The sequence below is a fragment of the Protomyctophum bolini genome, assembly GCF_963924005.1.
Source record: "Protomyctophum bolini genome assembly, chromosome: 20".
Classification (NCBI taxonomy): Eukaryota; Metazoa; Chordata; class Actinopteri; order Myctophiformes; family Myctophidae; genus Protomyctophum; species Protomyctophum bolini.
Genome location: NC_137881.1, coordinates 30,247,465 through 30,271,746, shown reverse-complemented (window position 1 = coordinate 30,271,746; position 24,282 = coordinate 30,247,465). Strand labels below are relative to the sequence as shown.

The window sequence follows — 24,282 nt, the reverse complement described above, 5'->3', positions numbered from 1 at the left end:
AATGATCAAAATCAACAAAGTAACTAGTAACAAAAGTTTTCAAAGTAATTGTGGTGGGGTAAAAATAGAATATTTGCCCCCGAGATGTAGTGGAGAAGAAGTAAAAGTATTGCAAATATGAAATACTCCAGTAAAGTAATAAAAAAGAAAACAACTCAAAATTACTTGAATTAGTGTGTCTCTTGTTTATATTCTGTGTTCTCCTGCCTGTTTTTGCCACTGATGTACAGCACTTTGGTCAACCTTGGTTGTTTTAAAATGTGCTCTATAAATAAAGTTTGATTTGATTTGATTTGAATACTTAGTTTCTTACCACCACTGCCCAGTGCCACACACACACACACACTTACGCACGCACACACACGCACGCACGAACGCACGAACACACACACACAACTTGCCCACTCTTCTTCGTCAAACTCCACGTCACGACGAGCGGTCTGCGGTTGCCTCGGAGACAGCGGCGTGAGTGGGCCTCCCCCCCCTTGATTGGCCGCCGGCGGTGGCGGCGGCGGTACGCCCCGAAGCGTTCCGTTGCCCGTGGCGCCGACGGCGGGCGCGGCGGCGTGGCAGTTGCGCTGGCAGTGGGCGGGGCAGAGGCTGTGCAGAGAGGCCAGGGCGGCGTGCACCAGCTCGTCTTTGAGCGCGTGCACAAACTCCTCCGTCTGTGTGTGTCCGGACGGACGGAGAAAAAAAAAAATCACAAATGTGTCCACGATTAAGACTGATTGTTGATTAAACTGGAATTGCATTGGATTTAAACTGAACCACACTTGTTGAGACGTATGAGGCAAAACACCTCATACGGTTAAACTTAATTGTGGGGGGAAACATAATGTGATTTATTATGCCTATAGTCTTGTGATATTAAAACAGTTTAAGAGCCAAAAACGACAAGACGTTTTATTGCCGATTATGGACCGGATGCCACGGCCGTTAAGAAGACGTGTTCTTTTGAAAAACAAGGGAAAAAAAATCTTTATTTTTTTTTATAACGGGCGAATTGGCAACCAAAGCCTAAACTGGTGACCACCAGGTGGCGCTGACGTAAGGTATGTCACGTTGATGGACAAGGTTGGGCAATACACTGGTAGCAGGCAGTGGGCGTTGATCACTGGGGCTGGGGCGCTGCCACGCTAATAACTACTGCTAATCACTACTAACGCCGTTCACCTGCTGGGCACTATAGTGTCTCTGTACGTGTCTCTAATGGGAGTAGTTCTACACTGCAGTATTGATGCTTTTACTTAACCCATTTTGGGGTTTTAAACATTATAAATTAGCTATGGAAAAAAAATAGATCTACAAGCTCATAGCACAAATTTGGAATATATACCGTGTATATTTTTTAACTCAAATCTTTGCTTCTTCTTCTGGAACAACATATTTTCAAATGGGGGTCGGAGGCCAATTACATAATCATTTTTGGGGTCCTCGACATGAAATATTGAGCACCACTAACACAGAAAACATTTCAGAAAACTGTCAGAATTTAGAATTTTGAAGGTCAGGCCAACCCATTCTGGGCGGGAACCCCTTTTGGTGTTTTACCCCCCCTCAGGCCGGGAACCCATTTTTGGGTTCTGTATACAGTATGTACAAGTATTCCAAAAATGTAAAATGTATATAAATATCTGAAGTTTCTCCGAAAACCTAGGTCAGGATTTATAGAGGCGTTTTTTTTTAGAATCGGCAATCAGGCCTAAAAATGGGTCAAGTAAAGAACGTTAGTACTTTTTCCCCCACACTGGAACTTAAGTCAATTAGTTAATATGCATCACCCTGTGCGTCAGTCCGTCGACGGCGTCCTGCAGGAGCTCGGGGTCGAGCTCCGCGCAGACGCCCAGCAGCTCCTCGGACGAGCTCAGCACCAGAGGCTGCAGCCGGGCCACGCCGGCCAGCAGCGCCCTGGCCCGGGACACCTCCTCCGGAGAGTAGGACACGGCCCCGCTGCTGCTGCTAAAAGGATGGAGAACAGAGCCTTCATTAGTATCATTGGTAACACCTGTGAAGAGAGTAGGACACAGCACTGCCGCTGCTGCTAAAATGATGGGAACAGAGCCTTCATTAGTATCATTGGTAACACCTGTGAAGAGAGTAGGACACAGCGCTGCCGCTGCTAAAAGGAATGGAACAGAGCCTTCATTAGTATCATTGGTAACACCTGTGAAGAGAGTAGGACACAGCACTGCCGCTGCTGCTAAAATGATGGAAACAGAGCCTTCATTAGTATAATTGGTAACACCTGTGAAGAGAGTAGGACACGGCGCCGCTGCTGCTAAAAGGATGGAACAGAGCCTTCATTAGTATCATTGGTAACACCTGTGAAGAGAGTAGGACACGGTGCTGCTGCTGCTAAAAGGATGGAACAGAGCCTTCATTAGTATCATTGGTAACACCTGTGAAGAGAGTAGGACACGGTGCTGCTGCTGCTAAAAGGATGGAACAGAGCCTTCATTAGTATCATTGGTAACACCTGTGAAGAGAGTAGGACACGGCACCGCTGCTGCTGCTAAAAGGATGTGGAACAGAGCCTTCATTAGTATCATTGGTAACACCTGTGAAGAGAGTAGGACACGGCAGCGCTGCCGCTGCTGCTAAAAGGATGGAACAGAGCCTTCATTAGTATCATTGGTAACACCTGTGAAGGAAGTATAATAGGGAAGGGGGCCCAAGTTCTTTCCAAAATGGTCGTGTGTTGTCCATTGCAATTGCATTTAGCAGACGCTCTTCTTATCCCCACAGAGACCCACACAAGATAACCATCTTTTCACCTCAACGTCAGCAAGACAAAGGACATTGGACAAAGGACCAAAAGGCTAAAAGGTTCAAATTACATTTAGATTTACACTTTTATTTAGTGTTGTTTTTGGCAGCACGTTTCTATTTTAGTTTTAGTCGTCGTCTCTTGAATAGTTTTCACTTAGTTTTAGTCACATTTTAGTCACCTGGAATGTTCTAGTCTAGTTTTAGTCGACTAAGGGCTGTATTTTGCGTGTCTTAAGTACCAGGTCTTATTACCTAACTTGAGTAAACTAAAGACCTGGAGGCGTGATCAATGCCATTTGGCTATTCTGAGTGGCCAAAGAGCATTGATCACGCCTCCAGGTCTTTAGCAGTCTGCCTACACACACACACACACACACACACACACACACACACACACACACACACACACACACACACACAGAGACCTGTTGCAGTGCTGTGTTTGTTTGCTGAGCAGTCTCTGCAGACCTCCATGTTTAAACGCCTGGCTGTGGTAAGCAGGGGCTCCCACCGTTATGACGTCATACCACACCCCTGGATGAGAGAGAGAGAGAGAGAGAGAGAGAGAGAGAGAGAGAGAGAGAGGCATGCACAGATAGATGGACGGAAAGAAGGGAGAGAGACGTTATGTATGACGTCATATTATACCACCTGACCTGGACGAGATGAGACACTTGAGTGGGAGTGAAAGGACGAGGCGTGACAGTGCATCGTGTGACTGAGTCTGGGTGAGAGCTAGGGACAACACGCACGCACGCACACACGCACGCGAAAAAAACGACTCTGAAATTGCCTTCTGACTAGGAGCTGGGACGGTGTGTCACTTTTCCCAGTAGAACCAGTACAATCAGGTTCTAAAAAATGTCTTCTACATCCTGACAGTTTTCTGAAAATGCTACGTTTCTATGTCAGCCGTTCTTCGATTTTTCTAAAATTAGCAGACCTACAAGCTCGTAGCGCGCCACTCGGTGGCGCGCTATGAGCTTGTAGATCTGCTATTTTTAAATAGCTAAAGCATAACATAATGCTGACGACAAAAGGGGTTCCCGCCCAAAATGGGTTCATTGGATGGGTTCTATGGAGCTAACGTTACTCTAATAGACCTGTGATATACTGTGTATGGTCTGAAAGTGCAATGCACTAAGGTAGACTAGGGGGCCCTAATGTGTAAAGGTGAAGGGTATTGTATTGATGATGTCATGAGGTCAAAGGAGATGAAAATGAGGAAGTAAAGATGTGAACATGGTATGAAGCTGACTTGTCTGCGTGCACTTATTTCCATACGAGAATACAACATATTTGGCGACGAGGATGGCCGTATCTTCTACTATCCACCTGCCTGCACTATTCCTGCCCTGCCCGGGTCAACCTTCCTTTCCATTTGAAATGTGGATGAAGATCTTCGACAATTACATGCTTGTCATTCATGCGGAAGGGGACGCCTGGCCGGACAAACGAAAGCGTGCTACTCTACTTCATTGCCTGGGCGCAGAAGGCCAGAGGATTTTCTACGGTATTCCTGAAACAGGTGATACTTATGATGCGGCTGTAGAAGCACTAAAGAAGCATTTTACGCCGACAGTAAACGTGGTAGTTGAACGTCACAAGTTCCGACAGAGAGCGCAGCTGCCACACGAGTCCATTTCAGATTATATATCTGCGCTACGGGAATTACTTGCAACATGTGATTTCGGTGACAGAGCCAACGAAATGCTGAGAGATCAACTGATTGAGAAAGCGTCGTGCTCAAGAGTTAGGGAAAGACTCTTAATGCAAACTGATCTTACACTGGAAAAGGCGATTACACTTTCATGCCAAGTTGAATCTGCCATGGCGCATGCTCAGTCTCTCCATGCCAGCTCAACACTGCCAGTACAGGCGGTGAAATCAAAACCGTTCCGTTCACAGAAAGGACGTGAGGGGAAATCAGAATATAAGGGACACAAGCCAAGCCGCTCCGGTTCCTCCTGCTACCGGTGTGGATCCGGTGATCACCTCGCCAACTCCCCAGGATGCCCTGCGGCGAAGGTGACATGCAAACAGTGCAACAAAAAAGGCCATTACGCACGAGTTTGCCGCTCCTCCAGAAAGGAGACCGTTCAGGAGGTTGAGAGTGAGCTCCCAGAGCTTACAGTCCTTTATCTACAGGATGAGTCAGAGAGAAAGAACAGGATCATATGCCGAGTCACAATACGCACAAAAGAGTCTGTTCCGTACAACGTCGACCTAGTGGTGGACACTGGCTCATCTGCCTCCATAATACCACTTCAACTGTACACTGACCACTTTTACTGTACCCCTCTCGTTGCACCGCCAGCTCAGCTGTTAAACTACTCCAAATCCAAAATACCGTCACTTGGATGTCTGCCAGCTACTGTGCACCATGATGGCAATACTGTGCCTGCCAAAATCTACGTTGTCAAAGCAGGGACGCCTTTACTGGGCATGGACTTGTTTCTGGCACTCAATCTACGTCTCGTCGGGAACAAGGTGATAACTAAAAACATGCCTGACGCTCCTGTCTGTCAGGTAGAAACCGCACCTCCTACACTGGGCCGCGCAAAGGCTTTTGTGCACCGCGTAAAAGTGAAAGATGAAGTGACTCCAGTACAACAGAAATTGCGCAGACTTCCCTACTCCGTCAAAGAAGACGTCACAAAAGAATTGGAACGCTTGCAGACACTCGGTGTCATTGAAAAGATTGACGCATCTCCGTGGGTTTCACCCATTGTGGTGACACAGAAGAAAACAGGCAGCATACGAATGTGCGTTGATCTACGTGAGCCTAACAAGGCCATTGTCATTGACTGTTATCCACTCCCGCACATGGAGGATTTGTTTTCTGAACTTCGCGGGTCTACAGTATTCTCCACAATAGACCTCGCCAATGCGTACTACCAAGTGCCTCTCCACGAAGATAGCCGCGACTTGACAGCGTTCATTACGCACGAGGGCTTATTCAGATTCCGCCGGGTCCCATACGGACTCGCATCGGCTCCTTCGGCTTTTCAAAAAATGATGGCAACAATTCTGAAAGGCATGCCTGGCGTACAGGCCTACTTGGATGACTTGATTATCTATGGAAAAGATGTTGAGTCCCACAACCGCCATCTGAGAGCCGTTCTTGCAGCCCTGAAAGAGGCAGGCCTGCAGCTGAATAAAGACAAGTGCCACTACAACAAGAAAAGGCTTCGTTTCCTCGGGCACGTCATTACTGCTGAGGGGTTGCTGCCCGATGACGGCCATGTGAGTGCTATTCTCGAAGCACCTGCTCCAAAAGATGCTACTACACTACGTTCATTCCTCGGACTGACGTCATGGTACGCTAAGTTTGTTCCACACTACTCCTCCCTTGTGGAGGGAATGCGCGCGTGTCTGAGAAGTGAAAATGACTTTGAATGGACTGATGCTGCTCAACAAGCGTTTGAGCAGGTCAAGAGACTCATTGTTAACAGTTCTGCTTTATGTATGTTCGACCCAGCTCTCCCTACCATAGTCTCCACGGATGCCTGCGACTACGGGCTGGGTGCTGTTCTTGCCCAAATCCACCCTGATCAAACAGAGCGCACAGTTGCTTTTGCCTCGCGCACACTCAGTCCTGCAGAGCGAAAATACTCCATAGTGGAAAAAGAAGCTCTGGCGTGCGTGTGGGCTGCAGAGAGATGGAGAACGTTCCTCTGGGGCACTCGTTTCATTTTACGCACAGATCACCAGGCCCTTACTACTCTCCTCGCTACAAAGGGGCTAGGACGCGCTGGCATGCGCATAGCGAGATGGTCGGCCCGTTTGCTGTGTTTCAACTACGACATTGCTTACCGTCCAGGAGCACAGAATGTGACAGCCGATTGCTTGTCTCGTCTCCCGTTGCCCTGCTGTGGGGATGCAGAGCCTGAACCGGATCTAGTCGCCTACATAACCACTGATCTACATGCGATTTCAGCACCTGACTTTACCACTGCATGTGTTGCGTGCCCAGAGCTGTGTGCGCTCAAAACACAATTACAAAATGGATGGCCCAGCGCCAAGAAAGCTCTACCTTCCCAGCTGGCCCCATACTACTCCGTCAGAGATGAACTGTCAGTACATGACGAGCTTGTTTACCGAGGCCCGTATCGCCTCGTTGTACCTGTCGCACTCCGACAGTCCATCGTTGCACTGGCCCATGAAAGTCACCAGGGAATAGTACGCACTAAACAGCGCCTGCGTGATATCTACTGGTGGCCAGGCATGGATGCCTGTGTTCAAGCTGCCATCTCTTCCTGCCTCACATGCCAGCTGAATGACAAAACTACAAAGACGCACGTCGCCCCACTGCAGCCGGTTCCGTATCCAGACGGGCCGTGGCAGAAACTGGGAATTGATATCTGTGGACCGTTCGAAACGGCACCGCTGGAATGCCGTTACGCACTGACCTTGGTTGACTATTACAGTAAGTGGCCTGAAGTCGCTTTTACACCAACCATTACTACCAATGCTGTTATTCATTTCCTGGCTACTGTGTTCAGCAAACATGGCAATTGCCTGGATTTAGTTAGTGATAACGGGGCTCAATTCACTGCTGCTGCTTTCGCCGCGTTCCTTAAAGAGAGGGACATTACGCACAGCAGATCTTCTGTTTATTATCCGCAAGCAAACGGGGCCGTGGAGCGCTTTAACCGTGTGCTTAAGGACTGTATTCAGAGCGCCAATCAGGAACAGAAACCATGGAAACGCTACGTGCTGGATTTTCTACAGAACTACAGAGCAACGCCACATGCGACAACTGGCGTTTCGCCGTTCGAGCTCCTGCATGGACGCAAAATGCGCACGAAGCTAAACAGTGTGTTGGTGGAACCGACTCCGCCTCCCGCAGACGCCGTGGTGCGCGCACGCGTTCTCGCCAATCAACAAAAGTCCAAGACCTACACTGATGAGAGACGTCGGGCCAAGGAGTCGTCCTTCAAAGAGGGGGACATGGTCCGTGTCAAGAATCCAATACATGTGAAGAAAGGGGAACCGAAATTCGGAAAGCCTACAAAGATAATGAAAAAGGCTGGACAGAGCACATATGTTCTTGGGGATGGAAGAAAGTGGAATGCAATCCACCTGTCACTTTTCCCTGACAGCGCTTGTGCAGGTGACATTACCCAACCTGTCCCATCTACCAGCGCTGCACCAGCTGCTCACTCACTCCCTGTACCTGGGCTCACAGTAAGAGCACACACACAGCCAATTGATCATGCCCAGGGCAGACCTCAGAGGGTGAGAAACAAGCCATATTGGCTCAAGGACTGTGTAACTTAGAGAGTATAAAAAAGGGTACACTTTGCATGCTGTACTAGCTTTGCTATTGATATTGTCATTGTTTAAGAAAAAAAAGAAAAAGAAAAGAAAGACATGTCGATAAAGAATGTGTATGGTGTCCCAGAGAATATTTGATTTGTTTCATTAAGAATGTGCCAGTGATTACTAATCACTTGTTTAAAAAAAAAAAAAAAAAAGATTTCATATGTATGCTATTTGCATTTCATATTTTTTGTTATTCAATTACATTTATTCCATATTTGATATGCCATGCTGTTACGTTGCCTTTATGCATAGATGTCGTTCTACTCTTAAAAAGGGGGAAGATGTGATATACTGTGTATGGTCTGAAAGTGCAATGCACTAAGGTAGACTAGGGGGCCCTAATGTGTAAAGGTGAAGGGTATTGTATTGATGATGTCATGAGGTCAAAGGAGATGAAAATGAGGAAGTAAAGATGTGAACATGGTATGAAGCTGACTTGTCTGCGTGCACTTATTTCCATACGAGAATACAACAAGACCCCCAGGTGTGGTTTTTAGAATATTCAAATATGTCTTCCCTGTGTGTATTTGTGGTTTCTTCCCTGAAAAGCTTTGAGTCCAAAGGCCCCCCAAGGTCACCACTTTAGTGACATCATTACCTAACCCCTCCCCTAACCCCCCCAGATTTGGAGTTGCTGGCCAATATTGATGATCTCCATATATGGGTGTTAATATTGATGTGATGTCACGTGCTCCATCCCTGATGATGTCACGAGATGTCACGTTGCCCGACCAACCAACCAACCAACCAACCAACACACACACTGACGGGAAATGCACGATTCCATAGTTAACTTCTCTACCTTTGGTGGCAAACAACAACAGCTGTGGGCTCAGTTCCAACATTTCACCTTGCAAATCACCAGCTGTGGCGACACCCACTGTCATTAACCCATTCTGGGCGGGGACCCTTTTTTGGTGTTAGCATTATGTTATGCTTTAGCTATTGAAAAATAGCAGAACTACAAGCTCAAGCTACAAGCTTGTAGGTCTGCTATTTTTGAAAACTTGAAGAATGACTGACATAGACAATGTACTGTATTTTTTATTTTATTTTATTTGTATTCTCGTATAATATGTGATGTGTACCGTCTTACCTTGTGGGCCACGAGCGTGTAATAAAGTTTATATATAGAAACATAGCTTTTTCAGAAAACTGTCAGGATGTAGAAGACATTTTTTTAGAATCTGATCTCAGGTCAGAACGGGTTAACACCTGCCCCCAGAACCCCACTGAGCCGCGCACGCTGTCTGTTAATTAACACCAAGTCACACACCCGTAAAAACATCTCCACACCTCACAAGCTGCTTTCCATCCCTCTCTCTCTCTCTCTCTCTCTCTCTCTCTTCCTCCCTCCCAACATAACCGGTATGCAATGGTTTCCAGCCGATAGCGGTGATGTGTTGTTTTGTATCGAGTATAAAAGACAAAATTAACCGCGTGTTGTTGTACCTGAGTTGTGTGCGACGTCGCACACCTGCATCCTCTGCGAGTGCAGGTTGGTGGGAATGAACTGAAGACGGCTGTCCGACTTCACGCTGCTGGACTTGAAACAGCCGCTGGACGCTGAGAGGAGAGGAGAGGAGAGGAGAGGAGAGGAGAGGAGAGGAGAGGAGAGGAGAGGAGAGGAGAGGAGAGGAGAGGAGAGGAGAGGAGAGGAGAGGAGAGGGGAGACTTTAAACAAGTCGAACAGAACTTTAGAGGCACTTCCTTGATAGAGTGGTCATCAGTGGTTATGAGAGACAGGCAAGGCGGAACAAGTGAGCAGTTAATTACTGTATGTGTGTGTGCGAGCAGACTTCATTGCTGCATTTCTCTCTTCAGAAGGTGAATAATATTTATCGTCACCAACGTGTTGTTGGACCTCACCGGCGCTGTAACTGTTGAGCTCCGTGAGCGTTTCCTGGTAACAGCCAATCAGGTAGCTGCAGTGGCAGATGACCTCCCGCCTAAGCCCCTCCCAGTGGGGTGAGAGGTTACCGAGCTCCATCACTTCCTGAACCCTGAGAGAGAGAGAGAGAGAGCGAGAGAGAGATTACACCTTTATTTAATTCCTATTATTTATATTCAATATTTATTTGTACATGGTATACATTGTTTTATCTTGATTGTCTTGTTCCACTTTTGCTTTGGTAAACGTACATTTTCTCATGCCAATGAGACAACCTACTTGTTTAGGGACACTGTGTGTGTGTGTGTGTGTGTGTGTGTGTGTGTGTGTGTGTGTGTGTGTGTGTGTGTGTGTGTGTGTGTGACTGTGTGTGTGTGTGCATGCGTGTCAGTACCTCTTTGTGTCTTGTTGGATGAGAAGGGCCAGTAGTTGTTTAGGGACACTACAGGACAGAGGGCACTCTGTGTGTGTGTGTGTGTGTGTGTGTGTGTGTGTGTGTGTGTGTGTGTGCGCGTGCGTGCGTGAATGTGCATCCATTGGTGTCAGTACCTCTTCATGTCTTGTTGGATGAGAAGGGCCAGTAGTTGTTTAGGGACACTACAGGACACAGAGGGTCCTCTGTGTGTGTGTGTGTGTGTGTGTGTGTGTGGGTGTGTGTGTGCGTGCGTGAATGTGCATCCATGCGTGTCAGTACCTCTTCATGTCTTGTTGGATGAGCTGGGCCAGTAGCTGCTTAGGGACACTGAAGGACAGAGGGCTTTCTGACATCTGCTCCCTGACCAGCATCCACCTGTGGTCTTCGGTCTGGAACCTGTACACCTTACACACAGGGCTGCGCAACACTGCACCGCGCACACACACACACACATACACATACACATGCATACGCACATGCACGCACGCACCAGCGCAACCGCATACACAAAGAGGAAGACGGAAAAATATAAAACAGGTTAATACATAATAAAGCGGTCACGATTCTAAAAATGTCTTCTACATCCTGACAGTTTTCTGAAAAAGCTATGTTTCTATGTCGATGTGTTCATATTTGGAAGCTTCGGTATAATGTCCACAAATCAGTCGTGAGGGGGGCCTGCAGATTGCAGGCATGCCCAATAAGCCGAGAGCTATATAAAGGCATCGGCAAGATTCTGTTCAGTGTCTGCAATAATTGGCAATCGATCATATATGGAGAAGGCGATGCTTTCTGTATACCCGTGATCTGTATCCTGAAGCACTTGTCGTAGAGTTTTTTTCAAGTTTGCGCATCCACTATCGTTTGTGTTCAGGAATGTCTTGTACAATGTGAACGCAAATAAAGATGTTAAGTGTGTGTGTGTGTGTGTGTGTGTGTGTGTGTGCGTGTGTGTGTGTGTGTGTGTGTGTGTGTGTGTGTGTGTGTGTGTGTGTGTGTGTGTGCGTGTGTGTGTGTGTGTGTGTGTGTCTCTCTCACAAGCTCCCATCATTGGACCGTTGTCCTTGTCGTGGACAGAGCCATGCAACGACTCACACACCATGGAACCCTAGAGAGAGAGAGAGACAGAGACAGACGAGAGCAAGAAGGGAATTAAGACAAGTCATCTCTTTCCTTCTCAGGTTGAGAACCGTTGCGCTATAAATCTCGCCTCTTTCTCAGAATGTGGAAGTGAAGTACTGGTGCTGTGTGAATTTAGTGTAACCCCCCCCCCCCCACACACACCCACACACCCACACCCACACACACACCCCCACTAACCCCCTCTCTTTCCATCTTCATTTTCACTTTCGAATTGTCTGCTTTTTTTTCCACTATACCTGGGGTCCAGGAGAGGGGCTGTCGGCGTCTTCTCTCTCTGCCTCCATATGCAGCCTGGCCACCTTCACCTCCCCTACCTCACCCACTCCATCCATGGTCCTGATGGAGAGGGAGAGATCAATGTCAAAAACCAATCAGCCTGTCAACCAAACAATTAGCAAACCACTCAGTCAACTGGCTAGTCAAAGCTATAGTCAACTGTATGTGTGTGACTGACTGGCTGGGTGCCTGGGTATGAGCACGAAAATAGCATGGTTGTTTTTCACCACCTGTGCACAACCTAACACACACACACACGCACATTATTAACTGTATGATTGGAAACCCTGGCTGTGGTCCTGTGTGGTCTGGAACTCCCGGGGACCCCCCCCCCCCCCCCCACACGGAGTTGCACCACTCACTTCACACGGGTGTGATTTTTTTTAAATCTTCAAATGAGCTAATTTCCACACACAGTTTCAGCAACGAAGGCTGTTTGATTCTTGCTTAGTCTCTATAGTTGAGCAAAAGGCTGACTTAGTTGCCAAGCCAGTTGCAACTTGCAAGTCCATGATGTCTTACATTCCAATTAAGACACAGGGAGTTTCTGGAGCGTTCAATGCAGTAACGTGACCGGACACGCTTTCAGAAGGTACTCTGCAGTGAACAACCGGAAAGGTCAAAGCTGGACATGAAACTTTACTTTTTTTCCATGTATTTTGGAGACACAAACATTAACCCCTTCTGGTGTTTTAAGCATTATGTTATACTTTAGCTATTGTAACTTGTATGTCTGCTATTTTAGAATAATCGTGAAAATGTGCCTTATATCTTTGAATATATATTATTACAGAGATAACATTTTAACTCAAATCTTTGCTTCTGGGGAGGTCCCTGGAACAACACATTTTCAGATGGGGGTGGGGGGGGCGGAGGCATATTACATATATTTTTTTGGGGTCCTTGACATGAAATATTGAGCACCACCGATACAGAAACATGAGGTTTTTCAGAAAACTTTCAGGATTTTGAAGATTTCTTTAAAAATTTCGACGTCAGGCCTATAAATGGGTTAAATGCCATTGACAATGAATGGAGAATGTATGTCACATGTGGACGAGAAAATCGGCTATTTCGTCCGTCCTACACAAAGTAATGTGTCGTATAAACGTCGTATAAATCACACTGGTGTGACTTATTTATTTTCCCCCCGATGTTTTTAAGTGCTCAGCCAATCAAATCATCACATTCTGTTGCTAAACTGACATACCGTACACACACACACACACACACACACAAAGCATATACGAGGGGATCCCTCAAAAGAGAAAAAAGTAATCGCTAAGCAGTTTTTATTAAGTGAAATATCCCTGCAGTACTTGAGTAAATGTACTTATAGTTACTTTACACCACTGCAAAACCCAATATACCAATGCTTAGTCTTACCTGTTGTACAGCATTGGTGTGCCTTCCTCATATTTCACTTTCACTGCAAAAGTGAATGTCTCTCTCTCTCTCTCTCTCTCTCTCTTTCATAGTACTTGCCTGAGTCACAGGTGGTGTTAATTGTTATCATGCAAAACACAAGACTCTCTCTCTCTCTCTCTCTCTCTCTCCTACAGTCCATCTCACTGCATATGTCTCTCTATCTCTCCCCCTGCTATACCGTCACTCCCATCTATGTCTCTCTATCCCTCCATCTGTGACTGCCTGTCTGTCTGTCTGGAGCCGGCAGTGAGCGGCGACGTCAAAACAGGAAGTGACCCGCTCTGCTGGGCGGAGCCAAAACCTTTGTGTCCCACCACCACTTCCTTATCTGGCTGTACACAGGTGTCACAACAACAACGGCCAATCGGAGGAGAGAGTGAAACCATTATACTTCTCTGGGAGAGAGACAGTTAACAAGCACTGCTAGAATCCTAGAATGTGTACAGTATTTATATACATTTTGAATCCATTAATTACCTGAGAGATTGTAACGTTTATAGTAATGAAAGTGTTCTTTTTACCGTGAGGGGATCAATAATAGTGTAGCCTCGGAAAACCCAGACGTTTTAATAGTGTGGCAAAGAAAACTAAAACTGCCTTCCGGTCTGCTGTATGTCTCTAGAAGAATGTTAAAAAGGATCTGTGGCTAATGAGACAAATATTGTGCACAAGGATGCTATTGGCGTGTGTGCGGCCACTTTCTTGTCGTTACAGGATTCCGTCTAATAAGACAAATATGCCTTAACCAATTTAGGCCTGACGTCGAAAAAAAGAAAGTCTTATTATATTATTATATATATTCTTTCAGAAGACTTTTTTTTTTTTCTTTGAATATATTATATTCAAAGATGTGTGCCGCATTTTCACGATCTTCCAAAAATAGCAGACCTACAAGCCCGTAGCGCGCCACTCGGTGGCGCGCTACGAGCTTGTAGATCTGCTATTTTTCAATAGTTAAAACACCAAAAGGGGTTCCCGTCCAGAATGGACATTATATACTTGCGCCCTCAACAACTAAAAGTTAAATAAAAACACCGTAAATATTTTATATTTCCGTTTACGTGGAGGTGGAAGAAGGCAGAGCATTTCACTTCCATGTTCATTTCCTGTTTACTCTCGGTCGCCTAGTAGCAAACCCAGAGCAATTGATATGGCGGTGAAGAGCGTGATCAAACTTAATCAATAAAAACAAACAAAAGGACAAAAACTAAAGCAGCGAGCGCATTACTGCAGCGCGCATGGATTAAAGCAAAAAAAATTATAATAAAAATATCACGAGTCATGACCAGGCCATATAACGTCCTAATCTGTGATTTGGGAAAGGAAAGGAGCCGCCCACACACACACACACACACACACACTGTTTCATACAAAAACATTGCACAATCAAACAATCAAAGAAAGAAAAACCAGGTGCGCTTCCTCTGGAAACTGCCCTTTGTTTATTAAGGCAACGGCTGCTCAGCTGTGAAAATAACTTTAAGACCAACTAAAATGGAAAAAGCGGCGCTCCAAAATAAAAGATGCAAGACTGGCTCAGATGATGCGGTTTATTTGAGAACGCCGACACGTTTCGGCAGTATAGCCTTCTTCTGCCCCTTAAATATTTTAATTCTTTCATGAATAAATAATCTTTCAACTCTATAGGAACTGCTCCGGTCGCATGTTGATGATGCCATATGCCCCCATTATGGTCTAGCCCTATGGAATGTATGGAATGCATATGCTAATAAATAAAAAAACGTAATACTTCCTAAGGATAATATGAGCATCATAGCAACATTTTAAATACTTTTAAATTAGCACGTGCATTCCATATGTTCCATATAGGGCTGGACCACACATGGGCATACGAGATAAGACGTCATCAACTTGCGACGGGAGCAGTTCCTGTTGAGTGAAAGATTCTACTGCTTTATTCATGAAAGTAATAAAATATTTAAGGTGTTTTTATTTTAGTTGTAGAGGGCAAGTATAATGTTTTAACCCATTTTGGGCAGGAACCCCTTCTGGTGTCAGCATTATGTTATGCTTTAGCTATTGAAAAATAGCAGATCTACAAGCTCATAGCGCGCCACCGAGTGGTGCGCTACGAGCTTGTAGGTCTGCTATTTTTGAAAAATCGAAGAACGACTGACATAGAAACAGAGCTTTTTCAGAAAACTGTCAGGATGTAGAAGACATTTTTAGAATCTGATCTCAGGTCAGAATGGGCATATTTGTCTTATTAGCCAGAGATCCTTTTAACAGTGCGTACCTGAGGCTCAGAGAGATGTGAGGCCTGCTGGATCGGAACACATCCTTCATGGAGAAAGAAGCAAAACCCAGGAAACTCCTCTGGAGAGAGAGAGAGAGAGAGAGCGCTGTGTTGATCATGAAGCAGGAAGTACACAAACATTTCAACTGAATCAAACCTGAAAGCCTGAGGGTGTGTGTGTGTGTGTGTGTGTGTGTGTGTGTGTGTGTGTGTGTGTGTGTGTGTGTACAGTGCGTGTGTGTGTGTGTGTGTGTGTGTGTGTGTGTGTCCGTCCGAGTGCGTGCGTACACAACCAGGTCATCATCATGTTGAAGAAAATCTCTAGAGCTACAGAATTAGAATCACTCTGTTGCCATGACGATAATCAGAAGCTCAGGGATTAACCACACACACACACACACACACACACACACACACACACAAACACACACACACCAGCATAGCTTTAGCATGTTTTCATAGCCTGTTTGTCTGTCGTTAAAACGATAGTTCATGTGTGTGTGACTGTGTGTGTGTGTATCGGGCCGTCTGTCTGAATCCATCCGTAGTACCCTACCTGTCCAGAGGGGGCGCTGCTTTCCTCATTTCTCCAAGGAAACAACCACTCAGGAATCTCCATGATGTTTCTGGCCCTCTCCTCCCCCCTTTCCTCATTAACATCTACCTCCCTCTTCATCGACTTCCTCTTCCACTTCCCGTCGTCTGTGTCACCATTATGGTGACATAGACCAGTTATACGTGGTGGTATAGACAGTATACGTCTCAGACCAAACGATGGAAGAAAAACAAAACACTGACGTACACCTATATGAACCTGTGACGTGACGTTAAAACCGATTCTGAGACGGTGGAGAAAAAAACCAATCAATTACACAGCAAAACACAGTCCTATACTGTAGGACTGTCTGTCCTATACGCCAGTCTATCTATACACTACAGTATTACGACTCATAAAACACGAGAGAACCACTTTCATTCATCTGATCTTTGATGTTTTAGTCCTGGATTCAGTAGCCCTCTCTCTCTCTCTCTCTCTCTCTCTCCCTATGAGAAGAAGAAGAATCTTTTTCAGAACAGAAAACAACACTTGAAAATCTCAAATTATTTTAAAGATAAAAACAAAAGTTCCGTCCACACGATTGTGTACAGTGTATCTGTCTGGTTTGGCGGTTGCATCTCTCTCTCTCTCTCTCTCTCTCTCTCTCTCTCTCTCTCCCTCTCTCTCTCTCTCAAACGTCCCCCTCCGTGTCTCCTCCTACTCTTTTCCTGCCGGTAGGATTAAGTGATAGCCGGAAATGTGGAGATTAGTGGTCGGGGCAAAATGATTATATCAACATTATGCATTGTCCATCTGTGTGTGTGTGTGTGTGTGTGTGTGTGTGTGTGTGTGTGTGTGTGTGTGTGTGTGTGAGAGTGTGTGAGAGAGATACTGCCTCAGTTAGTCTATAAGCTGTAAATTAATAAATCTCTCCCTTTCAATCTCTTCTTTTTCCATTTCACTCTTTCCATTTGTCACTGTCCCACTCACCTACCCTGATCCTCACACGCATGCACGCACTCACACGCACACGCACACACACACACACACACACACACACACACACACACACACACACACACACACACACACACACACACACACACACACACACACACACACACACACCGCAGTACGTACGGTGCTGTGGTCCTTGATGCTGAACAGCGTGACTTTGATCCTGGTGTGCAGGAACAGAGGATAGCCAACAGGAAAACACACTCCTGTCAGAAACACTGCCTCGCTGCGGGCCTGGAGAACGAACATGCACAAACGCACGCACGCACGCACGCACAATGTGTTGTTAGACACAACACTACGTTTTGCAATATATATATATATAGCACATATTGTGGGGTATAGAAGGTGTGTGTGTGTGTGTGTGTGTGTGTGTGTGTGTGTGTGTGTGTGTGTGTGTGTGTGCGCGCGCACCTCCACTGTCTCAGTGCAGCAGTGCTGTTTAAGTGAGTGTGTGTTTTCATCCACGACAGACACCTGAACCTGAACCCTGGCTGCCATGGGAACCAGGCCTCTGCACTCTGACAGAACCAGGAGAGACAGAGACAGACAGACAGACAGACAGACAGACAGACAGACAGACAGACAGACAGACAGACAGACAGACAGACAGACAGACAGACAGACAGACAGACAGACAGACAAGACAGACAAGACAGACGGAGAGCACATTTTAAATTCACACTTTCCTTTCGAAAAATACAATCACAAATCTCGTAAAGACCACAGCTACTACTACTATACTGTAAGCTTTTATCAGACTGACCCAGGGACAGATCCAGCGGGGAGACTTTAGCAGCAGGATTGTCTCCACCTGGTGGCCATGCAGACAACGACATCAAACCGTCAGCAGCTGTGACCAGTGGTGGAAAAAGTACTCACGTTATTTTACTTATTAGACAATGTTAAAAGGTGAGTGTTAATTTGCTGCTTTCTTTCGTTTTTTTTTTTTTGTTTTTTTTAGCTATTTTTGCTTGGTGTAAATCACATTCTGTATCAATTTTTAAAACATTAAATACATGCTTGTACAACATACCGTGCGCAGACTGCGCATGCACACACGCACACGCCCCCCCCCAACCCACACACACACACACAGACACACACACACACACACACACACACACACACTTTCTGACCTGCATTTGCCTTGTCTTCCATGCAGCCGGTGGTGGCGTGTGCGTGAGAGGGCGTGTGTATGAGCGTGCGCAGGTGCGCGATGCGACGACTCAGGCTCTCCGTGTTAGCCGTGCCCAGGGCGACCATCCAGGACGCACACTCCTGGGACGTGGACACGCCCACGTACAGAGAGGGATCTCCGTTCTCGAACCCTGCACTCATTCGCGCGCGCGCGCACACGCACGCACACACACACACACACACACACACACACACACACACACACACACACACACACACACACACACACACACACACACACACACACACACACACACACACACACACACACACACACACACACACACACACACACACACACACACACACACACACACACGACCATGATTGGAGACGTCAACATACAGTAGTAGTCCATCATATCTGGATGGATGCTAACATTAGCATGCATGCTCACATTAGGAATGCGTGCGTAAATGCTCACATTAGGAATGCATGCGTGCGTTCGTGCGTGCGTGCGTGCCTGCTGTGTGCGTGCGTGCGTGCGTGCCATACTGATCATCAGCTGTTTGTTGTCATGTGGGACTTCCAAAACATCACATCTCTCCAAGACCAGAACTTGAACTGGATCAGTGCCCTGAGAGAGAGAGAGAGAGAGAGAGAGAGAGAGAGAAAGAATGAAGAAAAAAAAAAGTATATATATATATAATTAATAATAAACCAGAGGCACCATCTCACCAATCAACACAGCTGAGCTGTCAATACCGGCCCGGTGCAGTCGGTATAGGAGGAATTCCAATATGTTCTCCGTCGTCATGCAACCGTGTCGACTCGCGTGGCCAAAATAACTTGTAGATCGGCTATTTTTGTTGCGCCATACCATCGTATACCACAAAGTATGACATATATACCGGGCTGTTAATAATCACTCCTTCTAACAATATAATCCATTTCTGAACAGGGCTACTGGCTGTTGTTGTTGTTGTTCTCCAGTGGCTTTGTAGGCTGTTGTTTTTGGTTAGGACAGCGCTGGTGCAGGCGCCATAATATATAATGAATTGCATTTTTATAGCGCTTTTCCAAGTGCTTTTAAAAGTGCTTTACAATGGTTAATTCATTCATACATTGGGAGGTGAAGCAGCGAACAGTCGACGCCAGCGTCCTCACTTCCCACATTCACACACCAAATGGTGGCACTGCTCACACCGACCGACTCATTGGAGGCAATGTAGGGTTCAGTGTCTTGCCCAAGGACACTTTGACATATGGCCAGGAGGAGCCGGGATTCGAACCGCCGACCCCAGGGATCATTGGACGACCTGCTCTACCTCCTGAGCCACAGCCGCCTCATATATGGTCTGATTGGGTACGAACTGCTGAGTGATTTCTTTTTTTTTTGTGCTTTAATAGGTGTTCAATCGTGCTGGTTAAAGCATGGCTAGAGAGCCTATTTCAGATTGCCTCGTCGGAACTACCTGTTGTATAATGTCTTGTGCAATGTGTGCACACTGGCCAGTCAGGTCAGGTTTTACTGTCTTGTGCAGGTTAGGGTTTCAGGCAGAGATCCAAATTGGAGTCACGCTGTTCCCATGCGGACCCAGAGAAGCACATGATTTGATTTTCAAAACGATGTGGGGAAAACACTACTAAACCATTGCAAATGCATATCAATATGCATGGGGAAAAGTGCTGCATTTCAAAAGATTTTTTTTGCTTGAAGGGGGTATAACACTGGTATGTTCCCTATGTAGCTCTCCCCTCTCTCTCTCACCGGTTTCTTCATGATGAACAGCAAGTTCCCCCTCAGACGACAAAACCTCTCACGGAGACCTGACAGACAGACAGACAGACAGTGTTATGTATACATTGTGTGATATTATCTTTTTTCCTTCATATTTTGTTGTCAGCGTGTTGGCACAGACAGACAGACAGACAGACAGACAGACAGACAGACAGACAGACAGACAGACAGACAGACAGACATTCACCACCACTATATCGTTACCCATGCAGTAGCTATCAGAAAAGGAGAAAAAAAGAAGAATCAAAGAATAGAATGGAATATAGATGTTGTACCAGTTTGGTTTGGTCCCACTCGGAGCGTTCCTTCTCTCTGGAAGTTTCCGGAATGTCCTTTAGACAGAAACACCAGCTGTCTGCAGTCTACCCTCATCTTCCTCATATTTTACCATCCTCCTCCTCCTCCTCCTCCTCAGTACTGCAACAGGTGACCTTCAGCACCATCTTCATCATCTTTTGTTTGTATATAAGCACAGGCAATATTTAACTATATCAGTGTTTATAAACATGCTAAATATTCTACAGTGAGTCAGTGACTTCTTGTTCCTTACCTCACTTAACTAGAAGGCTATCACTTATTCACTTAACGGTTTAAGTGATAGGTTGAGGAAGTTGAGGCAACCTCAACTGACACAAAGCCAAGGGGTATTAAAAAAAAAAAAGATATTGGCTACGTAACTGCCATGCAGTAAGAGATTAAAGGAACGTTTAATATCCACACTGACAAAATGATAGTAATAATAACATGAAAAATAATCTTTTCCATCTGTTCAGCACTGCAGTGCTCAGCTGATTTAACCTTGAAAGTTGATACAAACAAACATGTGTGATGTGTCCCTCCCTCTCCCAACATGTGTCGAGTGAAAATCAGTCTTGGAACAGCTAGACATCGTCTGTCTAACAATAGTTTATTCACTAATTTCACTTGTTCTAAATTTCAGAGTAGGCTACAGGCAAAAAGGACTAATAACCTCAGTCTAATTAGATAACGTTTTGTATCAGCAAAAGGCTGTTGACATTAGTAGAACACCACTCAATGACGACAATAACAAACAGACGCTCATAGATAGCCTACATATTAGAATACATGTCAATTTTGTCAGTTGATTCATATGTGTAATAATGTAATACTTCTTACCTGGGACAGATAATAAATGAAGTCATTCTACATGAACCACAACAACAACGCTGTAACGGGGTCGGAAGTTGAAAGCGAGTCGAAAGCTACAGTCTCACGAGATTGCAACTCCTTCACAATTACCCGAATCGACCACCAGGTGTCGGTAGAACACCACTTTGACAGCTGTCAAACACAGCTGAACAGTAAAATAGTAATGTGGTTTAGCCTCTGCCTCTGTTATAGTATTAACTAGCATTATAAAAAGTTATACAAATAAAAAATAAAAAATAAAATTCATATCAGAAAAATTGCATCTTTAAATGTACCTTTTATACATTTTAAGATATTTTCGTTTTTGTATTACCACCCCAGGCCATGATGAGTCCAAAATGGCAATAGTTTAGGCAGGCAGTGCAATCACGCTCACCTCTTCATGGAGGTGGACCCTCTTTGTAAAGTCACGTGTAATGCTTTATTGGGTCGTCCACTCACAGTTAACTGTTAATAAATATTTCAATCAATCAATTATCATTCATTGGCAAGTTAATTCAACCTCACTCCCTTCATTCCCATTCGCTAACAAGCTAAACACAACACATACACCCTCAAATTGCCTCAATCTATTAACAGTTCACTCTTCATACCACAGCACTACTGTTCCTACAGCTGTCTGGGATCAAACTCCCTCCTCCTCCCCAGCCTCTCCCGAGTCCCTACCATCTAAGTTAAATGTATGATTCTGTGGACTGGATTGTATGACGTTGTATTTGTGTATCTTGATTCTTGACTTATATGCCTTTGTATATAGGGCTTAATATTTAAATGTATTTATTCTGATTAGTATGTTTCTGTGGATATGCTATCCGTTCTGTATCTTAATTTATGCCTTGATTTGAATGGTAGGCTACGTTCAATGTTCAAGCAATAACTCTTATGTTTTGTTAATTTCTGTTTCTATGAATGATGGAGGCGGAGCTGATATCGAAAGAGTCACAAAGTATAAATATCTTGGTATTTTGGATTGACGAGAGAGAGACTTACTTTTAAACACCACGTAGAGGTTCTTTCTGGTAAATTGCGATAGAAAATTTGTTTCTGTAGAAGGTTCAAGGTTCAAGGTGTTTTATTGTCACTTAGATGTACAGGTACAGCATTGTGAAAAACTTTCGTTGGGTGATGCTCCACAATACACATAAGTAAAAATTTAAATAACATACTAAGTATAAAAGTTTTAAAAGATTTTTTAAAAGTTTTAAAGGACTCAGGTCAGTATACAAGGCCGTACCCACGGAATGTTCAATGTCCATTTAGGCTTGTTGAGCAGTCTCACAGCCTGAGGGATGAAGCTGTTCTTCAGTCTGTTTGTGTTGGCTTTGATACTTTGGTACCTCTTCCCCGAGGGCAGCAGCCTGAAAAAAAACTGAAACTAAATCATTAGCAGGAAGAGAATCGTTGAGCCAACACGTGTTCCTGTCTGTCTTGGATTATATATGGACATATAATAATCTACAGACATGCAGCAGCATCCACTCTTAAATCCTTAGACTGTTTACCTTATCAGTCATAGATTCATCACAGTGATAGTTATTATATGGTGCTCACCATTGTGTTTTATATAACACGGTTTTTGACGGTCCTCCCTGGAAGAGAGACGCGAACACGGCACTGGCATCTGTTCTTGTATACTTGGAGATTAATTGTCCTATAGCTATATAGATATTATAAAAATGTGATGCCTCACTGGCCGTTGCAGTTCATTGGAGCAACGTGTATCCCAATGAAGGCGGAAGTGCAGTGCTGAAGGCTTTTTAACAGTCAACTCATGACAATACATTACAATACAAACAAACACAAACAACAAATTATTAATACAACAATAGAACACATCAGAGAGCCAGGGGGGGGGATTAGATTACTAACAGAAAACGTTAAAGAGTGAACACGTACAAAGCAACAGTTCCCGCAGCTTTCTTATTTAGAAGTGCTGAAGGCGTTTGCTGAAGGCACGCTGCGTCGCTATACCTTAGAGGTCACTACCTTAGAGGTCACTACCGTAGAGACCCTACCGCCACACCCGATCAAGTCATTTCCTCACATTCAAGGTGACCTTGGTATATCTTCTTTTAGCTTCTGTGGACGTATATGGAAGGGGCTTAAGCCTACATTGAGGCCTGTTCAGGCCATGAACAGGCTCCCCCATCGGACACATTTTACTGTGTAGCCTACTATAGTTAGGATTATACTTAGTTATATTGCCGTGGCTGTTGGGCAAAGTTTTTTGATCTGGGTTGTTAACGTGACCCTTGGTGTGACTATTTTGGTCGTGTCATTATAGGTGCCAAAATGCCCTCACAGACAGGCCCTCACATACAAGCCATAAGTTCTTAAGACTTTAATAGGCTACCTAGTATGAGAACTGAAAAGGCCCTCTGGTCAACCCGGAGTAAAATGGTACATTTATACTGTATAGCGCTTAACTTTAAGTTAGGGGTTCAGCATCTCGCTCAAGGACACTTCGACACCAACTCTGGGGGACCAATACCTGGGCGTAGCCCTCCACACCTGCCTTCCTCCATTTATTTTAGTTGGAGTGCCAGGCCCAGCTGGAGGCTCCACACCATGGCATGGAGGATTAAAGTGGTTTAAAGAATACGCATGGGTTGCTAATATCAAGTATCAACATCACTGTTGATCTGTGGAACGTGGAAGACCACAGACTTTAGAACACATCATGAATGCCCAATATTCAAATCACAATATGGAGTCGGTGGCCTAAAATTGAACTGAACTTCAAACCTTTTTCTCCTTGATGGGCTGTGCATTCTATAGCATGTGCAGACAATCGCGTGTCTCCTCCGATACACTACTCCACCCACTGGTGAGGAGTTTCACAGGAAGGACATCAAGGTTTTATTCCTCACTGACTTAATAACTTTAACTAACCTATAAATGTCTAGTTTCTCACTATTCCTCCTAGTTCCACACCCAACAACTGAACACGCCTCCTGGCCAACCTGGAGGCAGAGTAGGTCACCGTTTCCCAAACAGTGGGTCGAAAAGAGCCGATCTACAAGCTCACAATGCGTCGCGTTGCGACACATTGTGAGCTTTTATATTGGCTATTTTCAAATGGCCGAAATGTAATAGGACATAAATGAAA

At 45.2% G+C, this 24,282-nt stretch overlaps 1 protein-coding gene across 5 annotated transcripts in view; it reads right to left on the bottom strand.

The window, feature by feature from the left end:
• LOC308335742 (type II inositol 3,4-bisphosphate 4-phosphatase-like) overlaps positions 1-20,409 on the bottom strand; it is a 32,526-nt gene extending 12,117 nt beyond the window's left edge. Inside the window, exons 1-16 of one of the 5 annotated variants that reach the window (XM_080792912.1) lie at positions 20,279-20,409; positions 19,974-20,032; positions 18,758-18,839; positions 18,202-18,393; positions 17,829-17,915; positions 17,477-17,583; positions 17,186-17,296; positions 15,508-15,587; positions 11,783-11,882; positions 11,442-11,511; positions 10,683-10,830; positions 9,967-10,100; positions 9,550-9,663; positions 3,195-3,303; positions 1,782-1,959; positions 402-665 (exon numbers count right to left, since the gene is read on the bottom strand). In XM_080792912.1, coding sequence (XP_080649038.1) covers positions 402-665; positions 1,782-1,959; positions 3,195-3,303; positions 9,550-9,663; positions 9,967-10,100; positions 10,683-10,830; positions 11,442-11,511; positions 11,783-11,882; positions 15,508-15,587; positions 17,186-17,296; positions 17,477-17,583; positions 17,829-17,915; positions 18,202-18,393; positions 18,758-18,839; positions 19,974-20,032; positions 20,279-20,384 — 1,941 coding nt within the window. In that variant the 5' untranslated portion in view covers positions 20,385-20,409. Of the gene's footprint in view, positions 1-401; positions 666-1,781; positions 1,960-3,194; positions 3,304-9,549; positions 9,664-9,966; positions 10,101-10,682; positions 10,831-11,441; positions 11,512-11,782; positions 11,883-13,208; positions 13,327-15,507; positions 15,588-17,185; positions 17,297-17,476; positions 17,584-17,828; positions 17,916-18,201; positions 18,394-18,757; positions 18,840-19,973; positions 20,033-20,278 lie in introns of those variants that run through there. The other 4 variants (XM_080792913.1, XM_080792914.1, XM_080792915.1 and 1 more) reach the window with 4 other exon arrangements.
• Between the last annotated feature and the right edge of the window lie 3,873 nt (positions 20,410-24,282).